Raw genomic sequence first — 25,028 nt, 5'->3', positions numbered from 1 at the left:
TTTATAAAAAAAATACGAACAGTAAACATTTTGTTAGTACAATCTGTAACCTTTCAAGCTTAAACGCGGTCGTAAAATATTATATTGACTATTATATTATTAAAATTATGAAAGAGTGAAATATTTCGTAGTTGCTGATCCATGAAAGGAATCAAGCATTAGAAATGATGCAACAAGTTGTTGCTGTCAGTGAAAGTGATCTGCACGTTTTTCCGGACTTCGAAACAGAGAACAAAAAGTGTCACCATGACAACCTCTGCACGGTGAAAAAGTTATCAAGGGCAAGGTCCATCTGACATAACAATCGTAGCCTGGATATGGTCCCACCCACCTGAAACAAGCAGAAACTGTAGGTGGTGCAGAAAAATAATCTCATGTTTAGTTTTCCTTTTCCTTCACTTCCAGATGTGCTAGTTTCGATTGCTGATCTTATTGTTGGTTTAGCGAGTGTTGTGGTTCTGTGTTTTGAATGTTTTTCCAATGATTTAAGCGTTCGTGCTTTGAAACGGCTTTGGTGTTTGTTCTTTAGATGCACTGTCATAAATAAACTCTAACGCGCTTTTACGAACGCAAACTGAAATGCATTTAGCCTTCAGAAAAGGTTGTGCTATTTGAAATATGGACTATCAAATCTTTCAGATGTGCAAGTTAGAACTGTCAGGAATTTTATGGAACTAAGAATTTTCAAAAGGTGCGAGTAAGAATTTTCTTATGTGCAAATTAGATTTTTAGGTTAAAGAGTTACAATTTTTAGAATGCATGGGCCAGTTAGCATTTATAATCGACGTTTAAAACCAAATGATGCATTCGAATGTTGCATATTTAAAGAATATGGTTGTCTTTGTTAATTTGAAATACGGAATTGTATGACTATTGTATATAAATCAATGAAATTAATCAGATTCAATAGCCGACATGCGAAGAAACTCCTCAAATATTTCTTAGCGTGGTTGATTTTTAATAGCAAATAATTTTTTTTACTTGCATAACTGTTTTTCTTATGAGTTGTTTTACCAAGAATTTCTTGACATTCTCATTTTCAAATGAAAAAAAGCTTCCTTCAGCATAAGCATTTCATCGAAATTCTCAAAATAGACTCATCAGTGTCATCTTACATATGAATATATCTATCAAAAAAAGAGGAGGTTTTACGATTAAATCAAAACATGAAGTCTCCTCTCGAGTAGATAAAACATAAGACGTCCATTTACAAGAAACGACCCTTGACTTGCTTCCGATCTTCCGAACACTCGAGTTTCTAAAGTTGACACACTACAGTAGATAGAAGATGATCTTTCGAACTCCTCCTTCTCTTCCTATTCGACCTCGTTCCGTGTTTGTTGGAGGAGTAAGAAGCTCAGTTTCATCAAGTTAGTTAAATAACTTCTAGCAGTCGTGATCTCGTGTCTGTTGTGTTCTCTTCTCGGATCTTTCGTGGTCATTAACTTCCGTTGCCATCTTATGTTATGCAACTCTTCTTGGATACATTGTTTGATGTGGTATAATTTAATTTAGCTTTCTCACGGATAAATAAATAAGAACATGATTTTAGCGAGAATTATTTATAAAACTGCCTTAAAATTAAAAGAACAAATTTTGGATTATTATTGACTTCCAAGTTGTGTGTGTTCGTTCTTAGAAGACCTCATGTGACAAATCAATTAAAAGAATATTTTACGAATGGTGCCTTTAGTTCGTATATTTAAAATATCGTATTTTTATGAGATTTATTAGCTTGTTTGACATAATTTTCATGAAAAGAATTGGACTAGAAAATTTAAAGTGTCACCTTTTTTACTGAATCCATTTTTCAAAAATTATTTACAATTTTGAAAAGAATTAAATTTCAAATTGAAAAATCCTGAAATATCGTTTTCTTATTGGTTATGGATATATTTTAATGGTGAGAAAAGTTATGCATTTTTACAGAAAAATAGAATTATATTTGTGCCGTTTTGAAAATCATTTGAAACGTTGAGAAATCTTGAAACATCGTTTTTTTAATCGTTATGGATATTTTTTAATTTGTGAGAAAATTTATGAATTTTGATAGAAAGGTAAAATTATATTTATGCCATCTTGGAAATCGTTTGAATAATTGATATCGTTTTCTTACTACTTATGTATGCTTGTTTAATTTGAAAAGTTATGCATATAAACGGAAAAATGCTATTATATTTGTGCTGTATTTATTAAAAGTATTTAACATACAGTTAAATAAAAAAAGAAAAAAAAACTAGATTGTTTTTTCCCCCTCTCTTTATTGGATGTCGATTGATACAATTATTATTCGATCGGGCGGAAAAATCTAGTTGGCATTTCTTTCGCATTTATTTTGTTTATCAACTACAGCTGTCAGTTGGAAGAAAATGTGAGTTTCTTGAAATTTAAGGAGAAGAAATTCATCATCGTGATTAAGAGTAAATAAACAAGAGAGGACTATGAACTCTGGTTGGTCTTCCTGAAATTTTTCGTCTTGCATCACCTGTCTTGATACCGTGAAACATACTGCTGTAGCATTTTTCTTGAATATTTTATTTCAGCTGAGAGATTATTAAACTCAGCTGTTTTTTTTTCTCCGTTCATTCAGCAGATATTTATCAACAGATGTTGGCGAAATATTCCATTTTCTGTGAAATTTTGTGTTAACTTATGGATATTTTATTTGACATTTTCTTAATGGATATGTCTAAGCTAATACGATTTTGGATATTTAGCAAATAGAAGCAAGTTTATTTGTTGATAAGTATTTGAATGTTTTGAAGAATTTTAAGATATATTTATTTCATTGATTTTAAGATTTCATCATTTATCTGAATACTTCAAATAGTTAAGAAATTTAAAATTTTCTTTTATTTATAGCTAGACTTTTATTAGTTCATGAATATTATAAGAGACATTGAATAGTTTCTTATTAGTCAATGAAGGAATTATGGTTTGATTCTTTTATTTTCGTTTTACGAAAAAGCTCTTGATTAGACTGTTTGAAAGAATTTGGATAATCTATAATTAATATGATATTTGAAACAATTTGATAATTTTAAATTTAGTGTTTGTTTTTAAGAATTTGAAAAGTCAATATTTTAGTGTGTATTTAAAAAAATTTGGACTTAAGAAATACACGACTTTTTGAAGTTTTAAATGCATTCTAGAAAACTACAACTACGAATAATTTTGCACTACTGAACTAACTGGACTATTTGGCAGATTTTGGATAATTTATAATTAATATGATATTTGGAAGAATTTGAGTAACTTAGAGCTTTTTTTTGGTAGAATTTGAAAACAAATCTAAAATTTAGCGTGCATTTTGAAAGAAATTGCAAATGTTAAATGACATTTTGAAGTTTTAAATGCACCGTAGACAGTAACAGCTACGGTTAATTTTAGTACTACTGAACAAACTGGACATATTTATTTCTACTGAACGAAATAGGAAAAGGACTATACATTTTGTATTTGAATAAGTCAGTGACTCATTCAAAAATTGTTTGCCAAAAGCTGCAATATCTTTTAATTTGAATACATGGCACCAGTGTCACATTTAGAACAATCATTTTAGTAATTCGTTTCCTGACGAGACAATAGAAATCCGCCTGTCGTCACTGTATGAGAAAAAACAAAGAAACAATCTTTTTTTCTTCTTTGGAATGAATCTACATTGGTGTTGAATCCCATCACAGTGACCCATGTCCTGCGGGTCCGAGGTAAAGCAATCCGGACCTTCATTTTGATGGTTGCGGTAAGCTGAGGTCGTTTCTACACAAGGCATGGGGTCGGACAGGCTTTACAGAGAAGTTATTTGTAGGCTGACGGTGAGTCGTTTGTCTTTTTGTTTTTGTTTTGTGTTTCTTCACGTGTATTCGTTGCTAAACTCGTGCAGATCCGTGCGTTTTTTTAAAAATTTATTTAATATTTTTAATTTTTAGATCTTTTTTTTCATGGACCAGGTGCTTCTTTTTCACACGAAAAAAAAATTTTGTTGTATAGGTTTGACTTTAGAGGATGATTTTCGGTCAAAGATGGTCATTATTAAACTTAGTAAAAATTTCCGTTTATTCTCAGTTTTCTGTTTATTTTTATTTTTTATTTTGATGCAGCTTATTTCATTTCAAAGATACAAATTACACTCCGTCATGAAACGAAGAATTTATCCGGCATAAGCCAAAACCTTCTCACTCATTAAAAAAAAGTATATTTATGTGAAAAAGTTATATTTTATCCTTTCAACTAAAATTTTTGAACTAATCTAAAATTTTGACCTACTTTTACCGTTTAATCTTTCTCAAACACATATATTATAAAAATTCTCAAATTTTATAATAATTGTAGCTAAAAAAGCGTTTAATTTTTTATATTTTTATTCTTCAATTTTAATATTTTTTCCCGTTTTGCTCAGATGCTTAAATTTTAAAATTTAGATTATTTAATTAGGTTAACTTCTATTTTCTACTGTTAATAACTACATTATCAAAGCTCTCAATTACAAATGTATTTAAAGGAATATTTTTTATAAATTGTTACATTTTTTAAAAATGTTTTACTAATTAGATTGATGGGTGTTTGAACAATACATTTAAAACACTCTAATGAAAAAGATAATAATATTAATTTCAAATAGTCGCTTTTATCAAATAAGAACATTAGTTTAAGCAATAATTTTGGATTAAGAATTCTTTTTCTTTGGTCTGTGAAATTTTTTTGGTCTCAATTTAAATAATTCTCGAATGCTAGAAAAATTGTTAAGAAATTCCCGATATCTTTATTATCGGGGTTTCGAACTAGTTTGAAAATTATTAATACAGTCAAGAAATAATAACTCTTTTCAAATATTTTCTTTAATAAAAAAAAGAAAAAAATACGAAATACTTTACAAATTGAATTTAATTCACCATATTCAATTCCTAACAGTTAATTTCAGTTAATTAATTTTTGATTTTTCTTCTTGTTCGGTATTTGACGTTTGAAGAATTATTTCATATAAGTGTAGCAAACGAGGGAACAATTATTAAAGTTTGCAATGAACTGTCTTTTTTTAAAATTATTACTATTTTGAAAAAGAAAAAAACATTCAAAGATTTTATATTTTTATTGATTTTATTGTTTAAGTTTTAAAAGTCTACATCTAAACGTGACGTTCAAAATTTAGCTTTTTTGTTCAAAATTTAGTTTATAATTTCTTAAAAGCCATTAGATAATGATATAAAAAACATACCGAAGTAAAAAGTTTGTAACGCAGATGTGTGAATATCATTCTGCAGCATTTTATTAGGAGCTTTACACAAGAATAATAGTAGTAATTTAAAATAAATTACTTGAATTTTTTTTCTTTTTATTTTTGCATAGAATTTGTAAATTTTCAACAAAATTCAGATAAAATAAAAATTTAATATTGCTATGGAAACAATTTATAGTGAATAAAAATCACTTTTCAAAATCCCCTATTTGGAATGAAATTATTATTTTGCTAAGCATTATTTGATTACTTGCTCATAAAAAGTTAAAAGCAAAACATACAATATTCATTAAAACATTTTTATCCCCAATTTAATTATGATAAAAATTAAATTGTAACTAAATTTCAGTTTATTTTCTTGCTCTTATTTGTTACAAGTTACGAAAATGTAATAAATTTAAATTAAGAGATTTTACTCATCGTTAGATGGTTTTTTTTTCTTCCTCAGAGACAAACGTATAAGAATAAAAAATTAATTATCTAGTTCTCTCTCTTTCATATTTAATTTTAATTTTCTTCCTTATTTGTTCAGAATAAAATGTCTTTCCGAAAAGACGAGAAAAAAGTTTCAAGAAACATATATTCCGAAAGAATTAAAAAACTTTTCGCTCTGATGTTAAGTTTTAATTAGTTCTGTCAGAAGACAGCTGCATTCACATTGTAGGACTTAAGATGCTTGTTGCCATTTACAATTTGGGTTATAAAATTTTATTCCACCATTGTTCTTAGCGTACATTCACCGAACTAAGTAGAAAATTCGAAAAGTGCATAAAAGACACGCTGCTTCAGCTGTTTCTTCGGGCGCGTTGCCAGATGCAGGAAAGGAACATTTTAGTTTTTCTTTCAGTTCTTTTTCGTTCGATACGCTTTGCAAATAAGAGACATTTGTTTTTGTAAGTCCGGATATTAACTTGACAAAAAGCAAGAATTTTTGGCTGGGCGTTGTATAAGAAGAATATCTCTTGAAAATAAGCGAACCATGAAACGAGTATTTTTCATACCTGTGTTCGTTATAGAATTTTTTCCTTTTTTTTTTTTATTTTNTTTTTTTTTTTTTTTTTTTTTTTTTTTTTTTTTTTTTATGAGAAATTCAAAAATATTCAGTGAATTTATGATATATAAGAACTTATATTTTGAATTCACAAGCGTAGTGTAAAAAAACAAAATGTGTTAAACATTTTGAAAACACTCAAGTTTTTGGATGAAAAAATTCGTTATGGTAAACTGCAAGCATAAAATTTTATTCTTCGAAGTTTAATGAATAAATATTTTTTTGGAAATAGTTTATTGAGGATTTTATACGTTCTAAAACTCATTTAGTCGAACTCCGCAATACGTAACTTTGTATGTTTTTCCTTTAAGGTTCTTAAATTCATATTTGATTTGTTTTATGGAAATACGTTCTCAAAACTTCGCATAAAATTTGTACTTTATTTAGTAGATTGGAATTTTAAAGAGATATAATAGAATATTTCCAATAAATTTTTATTGGGAGTTTTTTGCAAGAGCTTCATTATGAATTTCAAAATTTTTTAGGGAATTATTAAGTTTTGAAAAATTTAATTTCGACCAGCATGCTAAATCTAAAGTGACATTTTGAAAACACTCATATTTCTTGGAATAAACACTCGTTAGTGTCACCCGCAAGGCAATAAACATCAAGTATCAAATGCATTCATTAGTTTAGAAGAATACGTTCGCAATCTTTGTAAATTTCTTTTCAAAGGGTACAACAAATATATCAATTATATTTCTCATGTTTGGAAAATTTTATTTATTCTTTCAGTTTAACGTTAGTCCATTTGACTGGTTTTCTTTCGAGTTTCGACATGCGATTTTTACATCTTATGATTGTGTGATTTTATTTATGTTTAAAAGTTTCTTGTCTGTGTGTAAAATCTGAACTACGTTTTATTTAATAATGTATTTTTGAGCCGTAATGGTTCAAGGACTAGTGCATTCATCTTCCAATGAGGTGAACCGGGTTCGAAGCCCAGCGATGGCTGGTCGATACGAATTCCGCATTGTGCTGGCGTTAAAATATCCTCAGTGGTTGACGGATCATTGGCTAGAATCTCCTTGCCGTTAGGCTAACCGTGGTTTTCGTGGTTTTCCTCTCCATGTAACGCAGGTTAGTTCCATCAAAAAGTCCTCCACCAATGTAAATTTCTCCCAAGACTTGATTCCGGAGTTCCCTTGTCTTCTGGATTGGGTTCAAAGTTACAAGGCTATGGAGTTGAACTTAAATAGTCGTAAGCACAAAAAGAATGGTTTGGCTGTTCAGCGACTGTTATAAAATGAAATAACGTATTTTTGATCTATCTAGTATTTTTTAATTGGTATTTTTACGCATACATTAACAAAAAAAGTTGCACTATTATCAACAGCTCTGCTAATTTCCTAATGCTTATTAAAGTATGCAATATTTTCGTAAAATTAGTGTAGTATTTATTAGTTACGCGATGCGTAAATATTTATGGCCTTTTTGTTCACTCACGGTATCACAGGTTATAACCTCCGTTTAAATTTGAACGACAAAAAGGTTGTTGTATCGAATTATCAGCTATAAAATTTGATGCTCTAATTTAGTTTATAAATGACAAAGTGTTTTGTCTATTTATATGTAACGTTTTAGAATTAGTACTCTTTAATGTACTCGATGATCAGAAGATAATGCCAGGAGTTACCACTTATGTGAAAACTTTAGGTTAGAGATAATTCAAACCCATCTGGTAGACAAACTGATACCATTTACATGATATCCTAAAACCTGATTTGTAAACGTAAAAATTTTCACGAACATAAAAAGCACCATAAAATTAAAATAGTCTCTTTTTTTTAAAGTTATTTATCATTCAAATTAATTTACTTCATTTTTTTTTTTAAATTTGTGTCAAAAAAAGCTTTAAAAACCATAATATCTTGTTTCTTGTACATGTGAGGCTTAGTAGAAAAATATATAAAGTAAATTTTTAAGAAATTAATTTTTTTAAAACTAATATAAGAAGTTGTCTACCGTCAGTTGTAGGTATGGGACATAAATTTATAAACCAAAGGGGTTTTATAAATAATTGAAAAAACTGCTTTGCGGAAAGCTTCTTGATGTTTCTATGCAGTCTGAAGCTAATTTCAACACATTCACTCATTCAACTACATTTTATCAAAATTATTGGAACCGGGGTTCGATCCCGGCGATGGCTGGTAGCGAATTCCGCATCCGGCTTGCACCAACCCCAGTGCTGACGTGAAATATCCTCAGTGGTAGACGGATCATGGGTTAGAGTCCCCTTGCTATCAGTCTAACCGTTAATACAATTGAGACGAACTTTTAGGAGGATAAACAACGTGCAACAATCAAATTATAAAAAAGTTTTAGAAAAAATAAAGTAAAAAAAAGAAAAATAATTTTTAAATTTATACATTAATATTATTGTTTCATTTTTAAATTTCTGCATTATTATTGTTTTAATTAGGCATATTTCTGCTTTTTCACCCTCCTAAATCTAAAATTCGAAAAAAATATATATTGAACTGGAGTTCAAAATTCAATGCAGCACAATTAGAGACAATTTTGAAACAAGCAACACTTCAAACATTGCACTCAGTGGTAATCGTGACACATCAACAAAGAATGAAATCAAATAAAAAAATAAACAAATGCAAAGACAGCAGACAGTAACAACAACAACTCCCATAACAATACCTCTATTAATATTTGCTTACACCCATACCTAAACTTCTATTCACAAAAGACTTAACTATAAGTCTTTTGAAGAAAAAATAACACACGCCTCTTCTTAGAGACAGCGATAGCACTATTAGAGTAGGCGTTGATCTGCAAAAAACTATTACCTAGAACGAAAAATCGAATATTTTAAGCCTGATATCATCTGGGCTAAATTGAATGTTGCTTTAGGTGATTTCGGAATCACCGAGATAATAAAAAAAAGCTCCACGTCATAGCTTACAGCGTTATTTTATGTGACAGCTCTTCCTTCATCTAACTAACTTGATGAGACAATTTGAAGGAAGTCATTTTTTCCTTACTTTCGCAAATTAGTAATTAATGATCAATTCATTATTTTATCGGGTGATACATTTGTGACTCTTCCATTTTTCCTTAAAGATATTCATAAATATTTTAGAGTAGATAGATGTAGCACTAACTACGCAGCTTTCAAAATCAATGTTTAGATTGCTGTCAAATTAGAACAGTTCTAGTAATGGATTCGGGGAAAAATAATTATAAAAGTTTGTTTTGAATGGTGTACTTCAAATCGGTTTAAATGTAGAGGAGCGTAAAAATCTTAAACATTTAGGATGGGAGCCGCGGTGGAACAGGAATAGTAGTAGTAATAATAATAATAATCTTCAATAATAATAATCTTTAATAATAATAATAATAAGCTTTAATAAAAACAATAACTTTTATTATTAAGAATAAAAAATTTTATAATAATAATAATTTTTAATACGATAAATAGAAGCCACCGTGGTAGGGAATAGAATCCTCACCTCCCATAACATAAATATATTTTGTTATAACCGTCGTTGAACAGCCGACCCAATTTTATGGGTTTATGACTACTAGTGTTCAACTCCGTAGCCTTATAATTTTGAACCCAATTCAGAAGACAAGGGAATTCCTGGATCGAGTATTGGGAGAAATTTGCCTTCGTGGAGGACTTTTTGATGGAGCTAACCCGTATTTGCGTAACATGAAGAGGAAGACCACGAGAACCTCACTCGGGTGTAAGTGTGAGAAAATGCATTTGCAAACTTAAAGCAGTGTATTTCCTTCTCAAAGGCACATTTTTTGTTTGTTTTTTAACCGATAAACTTGCAAATTTCGTAACTTCTCTATCCTTCATAACTGTCTTTAGTTGCGCAATATAGAATTTCGAAATTTTATTTTTTTGATTGTTAGTTAGGTTTGTGGTGGCAAAAAAAACATAAATATTCTTGATTTATTAAACAATCTAAAAATGCTTAAATTTAAAAATTCTTTGTTTTTTCTCTTTCTATGCGAAAAACGGATAAAAAATTCACAAATAAGTTATTTTTAAATTTTTTATAATTTGATAGCTGGCATGTGTAAAAGTTAAAATCAAAATTGTATTGACGTGTGTATGTGCGAAAAAATGCGTATACTTTTGCAGACATTAAGCAGTGTTTTTCGTTATTAAAGAGACAAATTTTTCAATTTTTCACCGATGACTTGCAGATTTTTTACTTCTTGTTTCTTTACTAAACTAAAAAAGGTAGTAACCAGTATACTCTGCAAACTACTTTTTTAAATCACACTACTCACTGCACTAATTTTTTTAAGACTACTACTACACTACAAACTGCGACGATAAGTACCGTCTTCACTGTAGTTCCGCTACATGTAGCACGCTACTTCCGACTATTGGGTCTGATGTTAGTTATTATGATGTGAAACCTGTTTTGCTCAAGGGTGAAGTAAAAGCCATGCAACACCTAAACAGAATTGGTTCTATAAACATCAATCTGTCTTTTAACACCTTCCTTGGTCACTGCAAAATCCAGATTTAGACCAAACAAAAATGTTTAGTAAATTCGCAAAGGCACTTCCGGCAGCAATCACTTCTTCCATGAAATTTAATGGATCTTGAAGTCTCTGCATGGTATTCTCTGTACATGATGGCACTCCAGAAATTTGTAGTATCAGTATCTTCACGGATACGGGCTGTTATTCGTGTAAAAAAAGATCTAAGAAAATATTAGTCTAACTCTTTGATCAGTATGTGTACTTAAATTTAAGTTGCATAATCAGATACGAAAAGCAGACTTTAATTATATTACAAAATCTGACACTAAAACACATTTCATTTAACGTAGAAATAAATACACTGGTTATCATAAATTAAGGAAAAATCACAAAAATAGCGATAACTCTTTCAAAAGTAAGCCAAACCGTGCAAAATTTGCATATGTTGTCCACTAAGAGTAGCTGAGTAAAATTGCAATATGCAAATTAGTGGCGCTGCACTCGGCTTACGTCATCTGCCTGGAGCATAAAAGTCCAAGTTTGAGAGAAAGCACACAAATTTTACTGTGATTGCGACATTGAAAATCTGAGATAGCCAATTCGTAATAATGACCTCTAGGCATCATTTGCCTGANATTACTTAATGAAACTCACTTGACTGTAAATATCATTCATAAATATAAAAGCACTATTTCTGATGGACGTAAAAACAGCTGAGGTTAATGGTTTGTTGTTCAAGTATCCAAGTTACTCAACCCATTTCCATCACTTCTATTGACAACATTCGCCTTATTCCACAAATTTTATCGCTGCAGTTCAAAGTTCAAAATCATCATCTAAGTTTAACGTCATGTAGCCTTGGTAAGTCTTTGGTGTCACTAAAGCTTCCCGGAATTGCTCCAAAATGAGCAATATCATTTTTGTTCTTTCTCAGATCGTTCTTCGAATTGTAAGGCAATGTAAGTTTTTTTTTTGTTATTGTTCTATTCGATATCTCTATTCGTGTTTTAATGTCATTATAATTTATTGCATTTTTAAATCATAGCACAGTGGTAAAGAAGTTCAATTAAATTTGCTCGAATATGAGCAAAATCAATTTTGGTAAAAAAATTCTCGCTTAAATCGACCTCCGCATTATAAAGCAATGAAAGTATTTTAGTGAGTTTTCTGTATAATTTGTGACGATAGTTTTAATAGTATCATAATTTATTGCATCTTCTATTTTTAAAATACAATCCTAAAAATAGCGTAGCGTTAAAAGTAAAATAAAGAAACAAAATCATTCTTGCGGAAATTTCTTGATCTTGGATCTTTCTGCAAATTGTAAAGTGATGTAATGTTTTCTTCATTATTGTTTTGAATTATTTGAGATGAGAGTTTTCGATATTTTTATTATTTATTGCATTGTTACCTTTAAATCTAAAGGTGAATAAGATTATATTGTTTGAAAAGTTGAATATTAACCCCGTGAAAATGACGGGGTGAGTTTTCGATGGCTATTTCTTGCTCCCGTGATATTGACGGGTTGGAGTGTTCAGTAATAATGCGCCAATAGGAATAAAACTAATTCATTTCTTTTGCCTGGAAAACATTTTATTTCTTATTTTACACACCATATAGCAGTACCAGGATATTTTTAAGGTAATTGTAAATAGTTAGTTTATTTTAAACTAGATACTAGCACTAATCAAATACGTGTATTTGGCAAAATAGACCCTTTTATGACCGTTTTCTTGAAAATTAACCGACCTTTAAGGGGTTAAGACGTAAAAGTCCTTTTTTTTGGGACGGTTGTAAAAATGCATCAAATAGTTTGTTTTTCAAAAATAATATATTTTTAAAAAAATTAAACAAACGTATAGTATAATACTAAACTAATTTTCTAAAAGTGCCTATTTCAGAATTCTACAGGTATGTCTGAAAAAAAATCCCTTGAAATTCTAAAATGCAATTTTCAAAATTTCCCTGTTTCTGATTGATTCAAAATACTTCAACAGGAAACATCATAAATTTTCAAAATATGTTTCATTATTCTTGACCTCACCTTTGTCACAAAGTGTCACGCTTCACCATAGCCCTCTACTCCTCTCTAGTCACGTGTCACACTATTTTATACAAACATATGCTAGCCGCTCAACAGTGCAATACATTTTATAAATCAAATTTCAAATTTTATTTTTAAGCTTTAACTCCGTTTTTTAATGATATTTGTGGTCATAATAATTATAATGATTAGATGTGTACAGTCCTAAAGATAAATAAACGGACCACCCTGAATAACTTTTGATCTAACGATCGGATCTTCACGTTCTAGGAATCTAATTGTTCAAGGAGCTATCTCAAATATGCGAGTAGCTCTCAAATATGCTAATTAATTAGTGGTAATGTTATTTTAAGTTACGATATCAGACACAAAAATGATATTTCTATGAATAAAAAATTTTTTTTTTGTATGATAGATGCGGATTTCTGACCCTCCAAATATAGAGCATAGCCTCAACCTGGGAAATATAGTCCCCATAGTTAAGTCAAGAGAGTATTCCAAAGTTTAGACCAGTTAATGTTAATTTACTTTTTGCGTATTTTGCTATATCTCGAGAATTTTTAAGCGAATTGAAAAATTTTTACACACAATTATAAAATTTGTTTATCCAAAGAGAATTCCAAGCAAAAAAGTAATAACTTGTAGCAAATATTAGAATTATTATTATTTTATTCAATAATGGTCGTAAAAAGTTGAATGGGAAGGTTTACATTGTATTACATTAATTTAGAATGCAATTTTACAAGGCAAAATACAAAATTTAAGCTCAATCGTTGGAATAGTTCACGATAAATCTAATTTAAAAAAAGTTGTATATTGTTACTTCCAAAGCAGTTTATTTCAAATTTACTGTGATTCCATCAAAACTTTAATATTCTTACAACTTCTAAGCTAAATAAATTATTTCATCTCTTTCAGCATGTTTTAAAATAATATTGTAAATTGATAATACAAAAATACTTCATTGGAAACAACTATAAAAGAGCTTCTCAGAGCTATGAATTTTAAGAAGTTATATATTAAGGGGGGGATTTCATTAATACATATTAAAACAATGTCAAATAACAATACATCATAAGATTTCAAAGGAAACACCATAAATTCAGAGAAGCAGAGAGATAAGTGATAAGATGACCCGATAATACCTTTCATTTTCCTTCACCCACATGGAGACAACGTCCTTCAAATAACACGCCGACCTTGAAACTGAATACAAACGAGTGTTTTTTTACGTACAGGTTTATTGCTGGAAATTGGTTATTTATTCATCGTTTAACTGACCGTGGCCGTCAAACAAGGATGACTATTTGTTGAAGTCTTTTCAAGCTAGAAATCCGGGTAATTCACTTCATTTTGAGGATGGGGGGGAAAGGAAGTAAAATTCAAGATGTGATGAAACGTACTTTTCTCTTTATTTAAACTCTGGAAATTAACTTTACGTTTTGACCTTCGTATATTTGTTAATGAGTCATAGATATTACGGGAAACCTCAGCGTAATTGACGAATCCGTTTCGAACAAATATTTTCTAGGGATAAACATTTTTTTTTTAGTTTTGTTGAGTCACAATGTCAAGGATAATACAAGCTAGCTTAGTATTATTCATTATGAGTAAAGATAAATTATCGTTTTCTTTCAGGGTGTTTCTCATAGGCCCTTTAGTTTTCCCTCTAGGCACCTAGGTTTTAATATTTATATTCTATTATCTGTGATTGTGTTACAACGTTTTTAATTTTTACATAGCCTAGGTGGTAGGGTACTGGGCTCATGTCCAAGAGGTCATGGGTTCGATCCCCGAAGACTCCCCGTGTAGTAAACGGTGACTGATCCACGTTAATTCTGTCGAGTCTTAAAGTCCTCCATGTTCCCATAACAAATCATACCTCTGGGGGTATTGATCCAGGAGTTACCTTGTCTTCTGGATTGGTTCAAAATTACAAGGCTATGGAGTTGAACATTATTAGTCTTAAGCCCAAAAAACTGGGTCGGCTGCTCAAAGACGGTTATAAAATAAAAATTAATGTTGTGTAAGATGTACCTTAAACTTCGAGCAGTATAGCCACATTCGGCTCTGCTGTAGTGTTTACTTGTCTGTTGGAATACATGTACTTTTGAAAAAAATTTTTTTTTTCTGTATAGCGAATAACACGAAAAATAGAAAATTCGTTATTAATTTATAAAATTCAACCAAAATAAAATTCATTTTTTTAATTGATTGTTTGTAAGCTTTAACAAAGAAGTTATTAATAATATTTGTTGAAAATAAATTGCAATGATTTTTGTTGTTGTTATTAATAGCTGATGAACACATATAAAATATTAAATGCATAAATTCAACTGAGCATCAACAGTCTGAGAGACAGTAAACAGTTTCATTGTAGCTTATCTCTTCAACATCAGGACATGCGCGTTAATTCTCCCAATTAATCGGTGCCATATCACTGGATGGCACTTCCCGAGAAAATACCCTGTTATCTCAATTATCTAACTAGAATCATCTTCTCAAGTTGATACTTACTATCTGCAGAATAAAAAAAAAAATGATTGAATAAAAACAGAGAAAAATCAGGGAGGAGTTAACACACATCCTAATCGTCTCCATTTTAGCTACTTCAGTTTCTGAAAGAGAAAAAAAAAATCATTCGACCCGAAATGGTCAGAGAAAATTGAGACCATCTTCATTTGATGTTTTCAGGATTAAGGCAGGGGCGTATCCCCCGCATCCCCTTCACTCCATCTCTGGCATTTTGCCAAGTGGGCTTCAAGGAGATGAATCGTTTAGAATTGTTATTAGGTTCTTTTATTCCTAAGGGATGCTGAAAATATTTTATCGCGCCAGGCTCCAGAATCGTGTTAACTGTTATTTTTCTCGCCAATTTTGCACGTGTCAAACAGCAATTACGATATTTTTGGTCGGAATTGCCTTCCTTTTTTTTCTCCACTTACGTTTTTATATTTTAGTTTGGAAACTGAAAATGAATGTAGTACTTGGAAATGGGTTTTTAGGGAGTGTTAAGTTACTGTGTTGAATGCATGTCACTGTATTTTTCATTGTAGCCTAATATTTATTGGCTTAAAATTTAAACTATTTTGATATGTTTTTTTTCTCACGACTTTCTTAAGAATTACAGTAGTAAAGCATTAGTAGTAAAGCATTAATAGTAGTAAAGCATTTTTTTTTGTTGGAAGAAACCACAAAAAAGTAAACTTGTTTATAAATTTCCATAGCTATGTATAGAGAACAGAAATTTAAACGAATGCTACTTAAATATGTACTAATTTAATTCGGTACAGATCATGAAAATTTGTCTTATCACTTCCTTCTCATTTGACAGAAAAATCACATGGTATGATTGATTATCCATAAACAAAGAAAGTATAAACAGACTGTCATCAGCATAAATAAAATTGCAGTTATTACGGTATTTACCGGCAAATTGTTTAATAATCCCGTATTTGACGATACTTATCAGCAATATTTTTTATCAACTCTTCTAAGTATTATTCTCTGTTATTACTATGTTTTTGAATTTGATTATTATTCAATATTAAAGTCTTAAAACTAAAAGTGAACGTATGACATAATACTCTTATGCAACATTTTATTACAAAGGTACTCTGTTACCATTTAACAATAAATGAACTGCAAAATAAATTATAAAGTTTATACTAAACTATGTTCAATCAACGTATGCTATTAAGATAATGGATGCAAAACAGCAATTTAAAATTCTAAAACAATGTTTAGAATAAATTTTTTATTGCTGCTAAAGGATCTCTTTGGTGAACAATATTTAGCACGTTTTTACACTAACCGAAAATTGAAAAAGAGAGTTACAAAATAAAGTTCGACAAAAATGATTAGGTTTATTAATCTCTTTAGAATATGCATTGAATTTGTGGAACCAAATCTGTGTTAATAAAAAGAAAAATTTTGCAATTAAATAATCTTTAATTTTGAAGTAAATATCTGATTGTCGTCCAAAAAGAGAAAAAAAGATTGTGAAGCAATCGTGAGGGTAGGGGAGCGAAGGGGTCGGGATCTTTAGCTTTAAACGCAGTTGTAAGGTAACTTTTAATTATATTAATAAAAAGTGAATTTTTTTCATGTTAGTACGTGTTTGTTATTGTTAACAATCATAAAACTCTTCAAATTAATTCAGTTTATGACGTCAGACACTTAGCTATAACATATAAATTCTGACTCACTTTTGATGACATGAACCTCGTTCAAGTTCATTGAATTGTAATCCAGGTTTGTTAAAGTTACCCACTATTGCATAAATACGCATAATAAATAATAAGTGGGTAATGTTAACTATGTAAATGTTACCCACTAATACCATAATACACATAATAATAATAAGTGGGTAATGTTACCTTGGTTAACGTTACCCACTAGTACCAAAATATACTTAATAATAATAGATGGGCAATGTTACTTTTGTTTAACGTTAACCACTAATACTATAATACACATAATAATAAGTGGGTAATGTTACCAGGTAAACGTTACCCACTAGATTTTTTTTTTCTTGAGAAAAAGTCCGAAATTATTTTGCATGCATGCAGAGTATTCCGTAATCACCTCTTTTAATAAATATGTTTTTGGAAACCTTGTCAGAAATGTAAATATAAAAGTATGCGCACATCTCACAGAAATATTTAATCGCGGAAAAAACAAAAACTCTCGGAACAAAAAAAAAAACAAAAAATTTAATAAATAAGCACTCAATTGCCAGCGAGAACAGATATGATTTAAAAGATGATTGAGCCACCCCCTAGTTTCATTAGAAAGAACTTGTTTTATCGAACTCGTTTTGATGTTTTTCCTTCTGCCTTCTTCACTAGTTCTTCTGATGTCGTTAGTGTATCCTTACTTAATTCGATCTTAATGCGTTTTTTTTTTTTTACTTCAAGTTTGACAAAGACTCTAAAGATATGTATATTAAGGGCGGCGACTATGAAACATCTGTACCTATCACATAAAATACAAAATTTACTATTTTAACTCTAGTTTTAAAGAACTTAGATTTTTTTTTCTTTTTTTGTAAATTACTCCTTAAATTTTTTAAGAATCATTTTATTACTTTTAAAATTTTAAAAGTTCTTTTTCACAATTAGTTTCAATTTCGATATTTAAATTTTTTTTGGATTTTTTTTGTCGCACAGTAAATAGGAAACAAAGAGTTAGTTTTGATTATCATCAAAGAATAATTTTTTTAACACTTATTACTCCCAACAAAAAATGGTTTCACATTTTACTCAAGCATTATAAAAATAAATTCAATCAGGTTCGCTTGAAGTTGTGCGATGACGATGTTTATGAAAGAGATATTTTCTATCTGATGATTCACGAATAACAAATACGCTACAACAATAACGACATAAGCTCCTTAGGAGAAGGGTGTCAGTAAGAGACGAGTGAATTTAAATAGATCTTGTGATTTTTCTTTGTTTCGTCAGTAACTCAGGTGTTATCGTAGTGATAAAACTTGGCGGATAAAACTGTGGTTCTTTTTCCATTAAATTTTAACTCTATTTCACAACGAAGTCATACTTTGATTTAGCTTGTCTGGATAATGCTCGAGTTGAATTATGGATTTTCAGAAAGAAAATCTGAGTATTTTTGCTTCGGATTTCGCTCTTTTAGAAAGGTAACCTTAATGATTTCATTGTTTGTATATATATTTTTTTTTGTTGGTATTTTATGCTATTTTAGGTTTTCAAGGTATTTGGCATGCGAGCTATATTATAACTGCAGTGGATAGTATCAATTTATCTTTAGTTTGAAAACGAACTATTTTCAAAGCTCGAGATTTAAGAGTTAATGTACATAGCATCAATTTATCTTTATTTTGAACAAGATTTAATTTATTTTCTATTTATTTTTGCCTCGGAGTTTTCGCTCTTTTAGAAAGGTAACCTTAATGATTTCATTGTTTGCATATTTTTTCTTGTTGGTATTTTATGTTATTTTAGGTTATTGAGGTATTAAACTATTTTAGGAATTTGGCATACGAGCTATATTATAACTGCACTGAATAGTATCAATTTATCTTTAGTTGGAAAACGAATTATCATCAAATCGCGAGATTTAAGAGTTATTGTACATAGCATCAATTTATCTTATTATCATCTTATTAATCATATTATCTTATTAATCATATTATCATTTATCAATTTATCTATTTTGAAAAAGATTTAATTTATTTTCAATGCGATAGATTCAAGGGATATTATCTTTGATTTGAAAATGATTCAATTTATTTTCAAAGCGAGAAATTTGAGAGTATATAGTATCAAATCATCTTTGTTTTCAAAATGATTTATTTTCAATATGAAAAATTTAAGAGAAAATATTACATAGTATCAATTTGCCTTTATTGTGTACGCTATTTAATTTAACTTTGAAAGGAGAAATTTTAGAGCTGAAGTACATAGTATCAATCTTTAAAACCACTTAAAAAATAATATATCTGAAGTATAAACGTATTTTAATTGCTAGCAATATTGAAGAAGTAAGTTGAATAGCTAGTGCTGCACACTTTATTTAAAAATTTTAATTGGAAACTTAAATATAAACTAAATTACTCGACTTTATTCTTTTTTGTAATGCATATGAAGAGTTTAGGGCTATATAATATTTAGTAAGGTTCTAATATTGTTCAGAAGAGCAAATTTGATATATAAATCACATGATTTCCATGTAGCCAATAAGATATTTTTATCTATTTTGCTGTGATCTAGTGGAAATTTCAGAAACTTATAAAGTACATGTCTGGAAATAATACTAAAAAACGTTTGATGCATAAATACATATTTGAAGAAATTGTGGCTTAACACTATTTTTCTCTAAACTCTTCATATCTTGAGGATAATTATTTGAAAAAAATCAATCGTCAGTCAGTAATTATCTTTTTCTGTTTTCTAAATTTATGATTTCTTTTTTTGATCAAAATTTCATGTATTATAGTTTTTATATTAAGAAAAATTATCACTTCTACTTTTTATAAATACGTTACATAAGTGTTTTTTTTAAAAAATTCTTTCTCCAATATTCTTCAAAATAATTTATCAGAAAAAAAATACATTTGATTTATAATATTTCCTAATACAATTGAAGAATTTTATCTTTCGTAAGAGCTGATGATGGATTGTTTCACTTATCAATGATTGATATTTGATTATCTGTTGCGCATTACTATTTGTTCATTTATATCTTAAATATGAATTCCTTCTGAAAAATTCCTATTCAATCATTAAAAAAGTATTTTTTTCTTTTGGGAATGAGGAAGTATTCAGAATTCAATTAGTTTTTATTTTAATTACAGTATTTACGTTGCGACAAGTATTTTTTAATTGATAAAATTCTAAAGTATGTTTAATTTTACTTAAATTTCAATTGTAATTGGTGATGCTAGGAATTAAGAATCTGACTAGCTTTTATTTAATTCATTGAATCACATAAAATTGATAATATTACAGTCACAAAGAAATGCACAGATAATAGTAATTAAAATGAAATGAGACATATAATGTTCTTAGAGACATGCAACCCAACAGTTCAGCGATTGGGAGATGGACTAATTATATTGTCACCAGATAGCGTTTAGCAAATTTTGTAGTTTAGAGTGGTTGTCATAACAATCTATAAGATCCATCGTTATACAATAGCATTTACTTCGTAACAAGAATTATAATTTTATTATTTTTCCCTGCAAATTTGATACTAATGAACTGCTCATAGATTTACTTTCTGTTTGACTTATATTGATAATAAATAAAAATTTAATTTTCAAAACTGAAAAATGCGTGCAACTACATTTTTAATATTTTGCATATTAAAACTTTTAAAATTAATCTAGATTTACTCATACTTTGTTCTTATTTGTGATAAAGATAAATAAAAAAAAATTGAATTAGTTTTTTATCCGATTTGGATAAAATGTAATTGATGGTTATAATTAAGATAACATGCTTTTACAATCGAGATTAAAATTGTAAGATAACTATTTTAAGATTAGATGTAAGCATAACTATTTATAGTAATAAAAAAAGATTATTGTGTGTAATTGTAGAGCATTTTTACTTATAATCATGGATCATTATTGTTTGTAACTATAACTCATTATTAGTAAAGGTTACAATTGTAATTGTTTCTTTACTAATAATGAGCAATCGATTCAATAATCGATTGCAAAGTTTCAAAAGGTAATTGTTATAAGTCTTATATTTTTGATTCAAGTTAGAAATTGGAATTTGGCTTAAACAGTAATAATATACGTCTTGCTTCTGAAATGTTTATAAATCAATTTATTTGGAACATTTCGGTTAATACTTTAAACGATCATTTAGACCTCAATAAGACTTTTTTAATAGACTCAAAAACCGCAATTTAAAATCGATTTCACTGATGCAATAACCATTACTGGAATTTTCCTTTTTATTTAATGCCTGAACTCTGGAAGATTCTGATGTTATGGTTTCAGTTAAGGTTGAGATGATTAAAGTTAAGCATTTCATTTTCAGTATTACTGCTTCGAACTTAATGACTTAGCAGAAATAAAACACTTTTCAAACACTGCTTTATATTTTTTTCCTTTTTATTGATATGGGGGATAGATTTTTTAGATAGTCAGTTACAGCATGTTTTTTATTTCTTTGCGTCTAAAGATTGCTCACTAAATTGCTCGTTTCTTTACAAGCGGTTTTCAAAGAAAATTAATCAAATTGAATTTAAATTCTGTTTATTAAAATATAGAGGCATTAAAAAATTTACTTATCATTTTATTTTAAAAAAACGCATGTTGGCACTTTATATGTATTAATAATAATAAATCAATGAGCATTTATTAACTTTTTTTTTTTTAGCTAATTCAATAAACAAACATTTTCTATTAATACACATACCTAAGATTCCTTTTTTTAAAATTTTTTTATAATCATGATATCGTTGCTTTACGTGAATGTTCATCAGAAAAAAGTAATGTTTAAAATCAGAAAAATAAGTAATGCTTTATATCTGAAAATATGTAATATTCAATATCAGAAAAATAAGTAATGTTTAATATCAGAAAAGATAATTAATATTTAATGTCCTGGAAAAATAAGTATAATGTTTAATATCAGAAAAAATAAGTAATATTTAATATCAGAAAAATAAGTAATATTTAATATCCGAAAAATCAGTAATGTTAAATATTACGAATGCTTAATATCGAAAAGAATAAGTAATGTTTAATATCACAAAAAATATGTAATGTTTAATATCAGAAAAATTTGTAATGCTTAATGTCAGAAAAAATAAGTAATATTCAATATCAGAAAAATTAGTTATATTTAATTTCAGAAAAATCAGTAATGTAAAATATTATAATTGCTTAATATCGGAAAGAATAAGTAATGTTTAATATCACAAAAATATGTAATGTTTAATATCAGAAAAATCGGTAGTGTTTAATGTCAGAAAAAATAAGTAATGTTTAATGTCAGAAAAAATAAGTAATATTTAATATCAGAAAAAAAACAATTAATATTTAATGTCAGGAAAAAAAATTAAAGTTTAATATTAGAAAAAAATAAATAATATTTAATATCAGAAAAATCAGTAATATTTAATGTTAGGAATGTTCAATATAAGAAAAAATATGTAATGTTTAATATCAGAAAAAATAAGCGATGTTTAATATCAGAAAACTAAGTAGTGTCAGAAGAATAAGTAATGTTTAATATTGGAAAAATAAGTAATAAAAAAAATATCAACATAACATCGTGTTACAGTGTAAATATAGGGTTAAGAACCACATGTTTCATGCTTTCTTCAACAAGTCCTCCCCATCAAAAGAAATTTCCATCGTCATTGGGAAACATATTTTCTTTCTCACAATGAATCACGCGGTTGTGGTTAATGAAGGTGCTTTTCTGTCGAAGAATAACATCGTTATTCCCTACAAACACAGAAGCACTTTGTTTGGGTAGTTTGTTTTGTTATTGGAGTTGCATTCGGTAAGCACATCGAATTTACTGTTTTTTGTTGATAATTTAGTTACAATTTTAATGGAGGAATACATATAATTATGCTTTTGTTTCACTAGTATATACACGGAGCTATGACACCAATACTAATTATAAATTTAATATTTAACTGTAAAGTTTAGCGTAATATTTCTTAAACTTCTAAATTTGTTATTTTAATAGATAAAAATATATTGAATTTATAGTTTTTCTGCAATCCATTGTCATCAGCCAAATAATTGAGTAAATACATAAAATAATTTTTCAGATTATCGGTATTCCTTTATATATATTTTTTTTTCTGACGCTCTTATTATAAATATATTTTGATACTTTTAATTGTAAAAACAATATAATAGTTACTAAAATCAGTTAAAATATTGGAATCATATTTGTGAAAAAACATAAAATAAAAAAAAATTTGTTTAATGAGTTAAAATTCAGGAGTTAAAATTTTTTTCCCTTCATTTATATTTAAAAATGTATCAATAATTGATTTTGTAAATTAGGGGAATTTCAATGATAAATAACTGCTTCGCTTAGATCTAAATGATTGCAAATAAGTGCAAATTCGAAAAAATTATCGTTTGGAAGTGATCCGTGTTTGGAAGATTTTACCTTTAACTTAGAAAAAGACTCCGGTGTTTCATGCTGTATTTCATAACCATAAATTATTAAAACACTAAATATAAACTTTTTTATTTACTTTGACTCAAATTATTACAAAATAATGTAAAAAGTATGAAAAATATGTCTGATAAAAATTCTGCGGTAAAGGGTTTGCAAAACATTAAAGTGCAAAATTTCTTTTATATGTGCAAATATTATTCAGTTTTGCAGCATTTTTAAATTATCCAGACATTTATATTTCTTTCTAATAGCCTAAATGATATTTATTTTCCAAATTTTCTTTTAAAATCGTTCTTTAAAAGTTTATTGCGTCAGGCTGATCGTTATTTAGTTATTAAATTAATATTACTAATCCTATTAAATTGCTTACGTTTTACATAATCTTATTTAAAAGCTTGAAAGATTATAAAAGTCTTTCGAAGGATTAATCTCTCCTTCATCGTTTATATTTAGGACAATTAGTATTGTTACAAAAGGAGATCTTAACAAATGATGCGCGTTTCGAAGCGAGAATTAATCCTAGAAAATACACTTTAATTACATTGTTAATCTGATTAAATTAACTTGTTTGGAAAATGCTTAGGATTTTAATTCTTACAAAGGAAAGCATTATATCTTTGTTGATGTTTTACTAAAATACATTATAATGAGGTTCTTGTTTTTTTCTTAAATAAAGTTTCCTGTAACTGTTATTTTAATTTCTCTGCAATTTTAAATTTCTGGAACCCAGATTTGCTGTACGTTTGTCAAACAAACAAACAAATCTCAATTTTTTTCTCACTTTCTCAGAAAAATTAAATGGCAAATTTGTACGATAAACATGGTACAAATTTGTTACAATCTTAGTAAGGTGTTTATTTAAAACATGTTTCCGTTTCAGTTGAACCACTGTAAGGATCACTTAAGTATGGGATAGAAGGACGATTATGTGTTTCTGAGAAACTTGATTTATACGTTGAATCATAATACCGTACCGTGAATCATAATAAGGTACAAATTCGCGTTTTGAAACATATTTCCATATTGGAAATATGAGTGAAAGTTGATTTTTTTTAAGACATTATGAGGTGATTATATGAAATCTAGAATTTTCGCGTTAAAGACTCTGCATGCATGAAAATTGACCAATTCCTAGAAAATTCCGTTTTATTATGAGAAAAAAATTAATGGTTAATGGGTTTGTTTTGCATTTTCTTTAGCTTGCTTTCGGCATATTTCTTCAACAATATATATTTCTCTTTCTGTTACAGCCGTTTTAGATCATAAAAAAGATGTAGTTCAAAAATTAGAAAATTTCGTTTTATTATTTTAATGGTTAATGGTAATGGTTAAGAAAAAAATTATTTTAATGGTTAATGGGGTTGTTTTGCATTTTTTTAAGACTGCTTTTGGCCTATTTCTTCAACAATATATATTTATCTTTCTGTTCCAGCCGTTTCAGATCATAAAAAAGACGTAGTTCAAAAATTAGAAAATTTCGTTTTATTATTTTAATGGTTAAGAAAAAAAATTATTTTAATGGTTAATGGGGTTGTTTTGCATTTTCTTTAGCCTGCTTTCGGCATATTTCTTCAACTATATATATTTATC

The 25,028-nt window shown here is 28.4% G+C and overlaps 1 protein-coding gene across 13 annotated transcripts in view; it reads left to right on the top strand.

Moving 5' to 3' along the window:
* The window catches only part of LOC107451338 (FERM domain-containing protein 4A), a 135,830-nt gene that overhangs the window by 44,584 nt on the left and 66,218 nt on the right, over nucleotides 1-25,028 (top strand). For 2 of the 13 annotated variants that reach the window (XM_071180637.1, XM_043051981.2), the window contains exon 1: nucleotides 303-3,815. The exons of 6 other annotated variants lie outside the window; for them this stretch is intronic. In XM_071180637.1, coding sequence (XP_071036738.1) covers nucleotides 3,771-3,815 — 45 coding nt within the window. In that variant the 5' untranslated portion in view covers nucleotides 303-3,770. Of the gene's footprint in view, nucleotides 1-302; nucleotides 3,816-11,605; nucleotides 11,708-18,260; nucleotides 18,449-22,681; nucleotides 22,800-25,028 lie in introns of those variants that run through there. 5 more of the 13 variants (XM_071180640.1, XM_043051982.2, XM_071180634.1 and 2 more) reach the window with 4 other exon arrangements.

This window comes from Parasteatoda tepidariorum, chromosome 5 (genome assembly GCF_043381705.1).
Source record: "Parasteatoda tepidariorum isolate YZ-2023 chromosome 5, CAS_Ptep_4.0, whole genome shotgun sequence".
Taxonomy (NCBI): Eukaryota; Metazoa; Arthropoda; class Arachnida; order Araneae; family Theridiidae; genus Parasteatoda; species Parasteatoda tepidariorum.
Note: the sequence above shows the minus strand (reverse complement) of the source record. Positions and strands in the feature narration are given on the sequence as shown.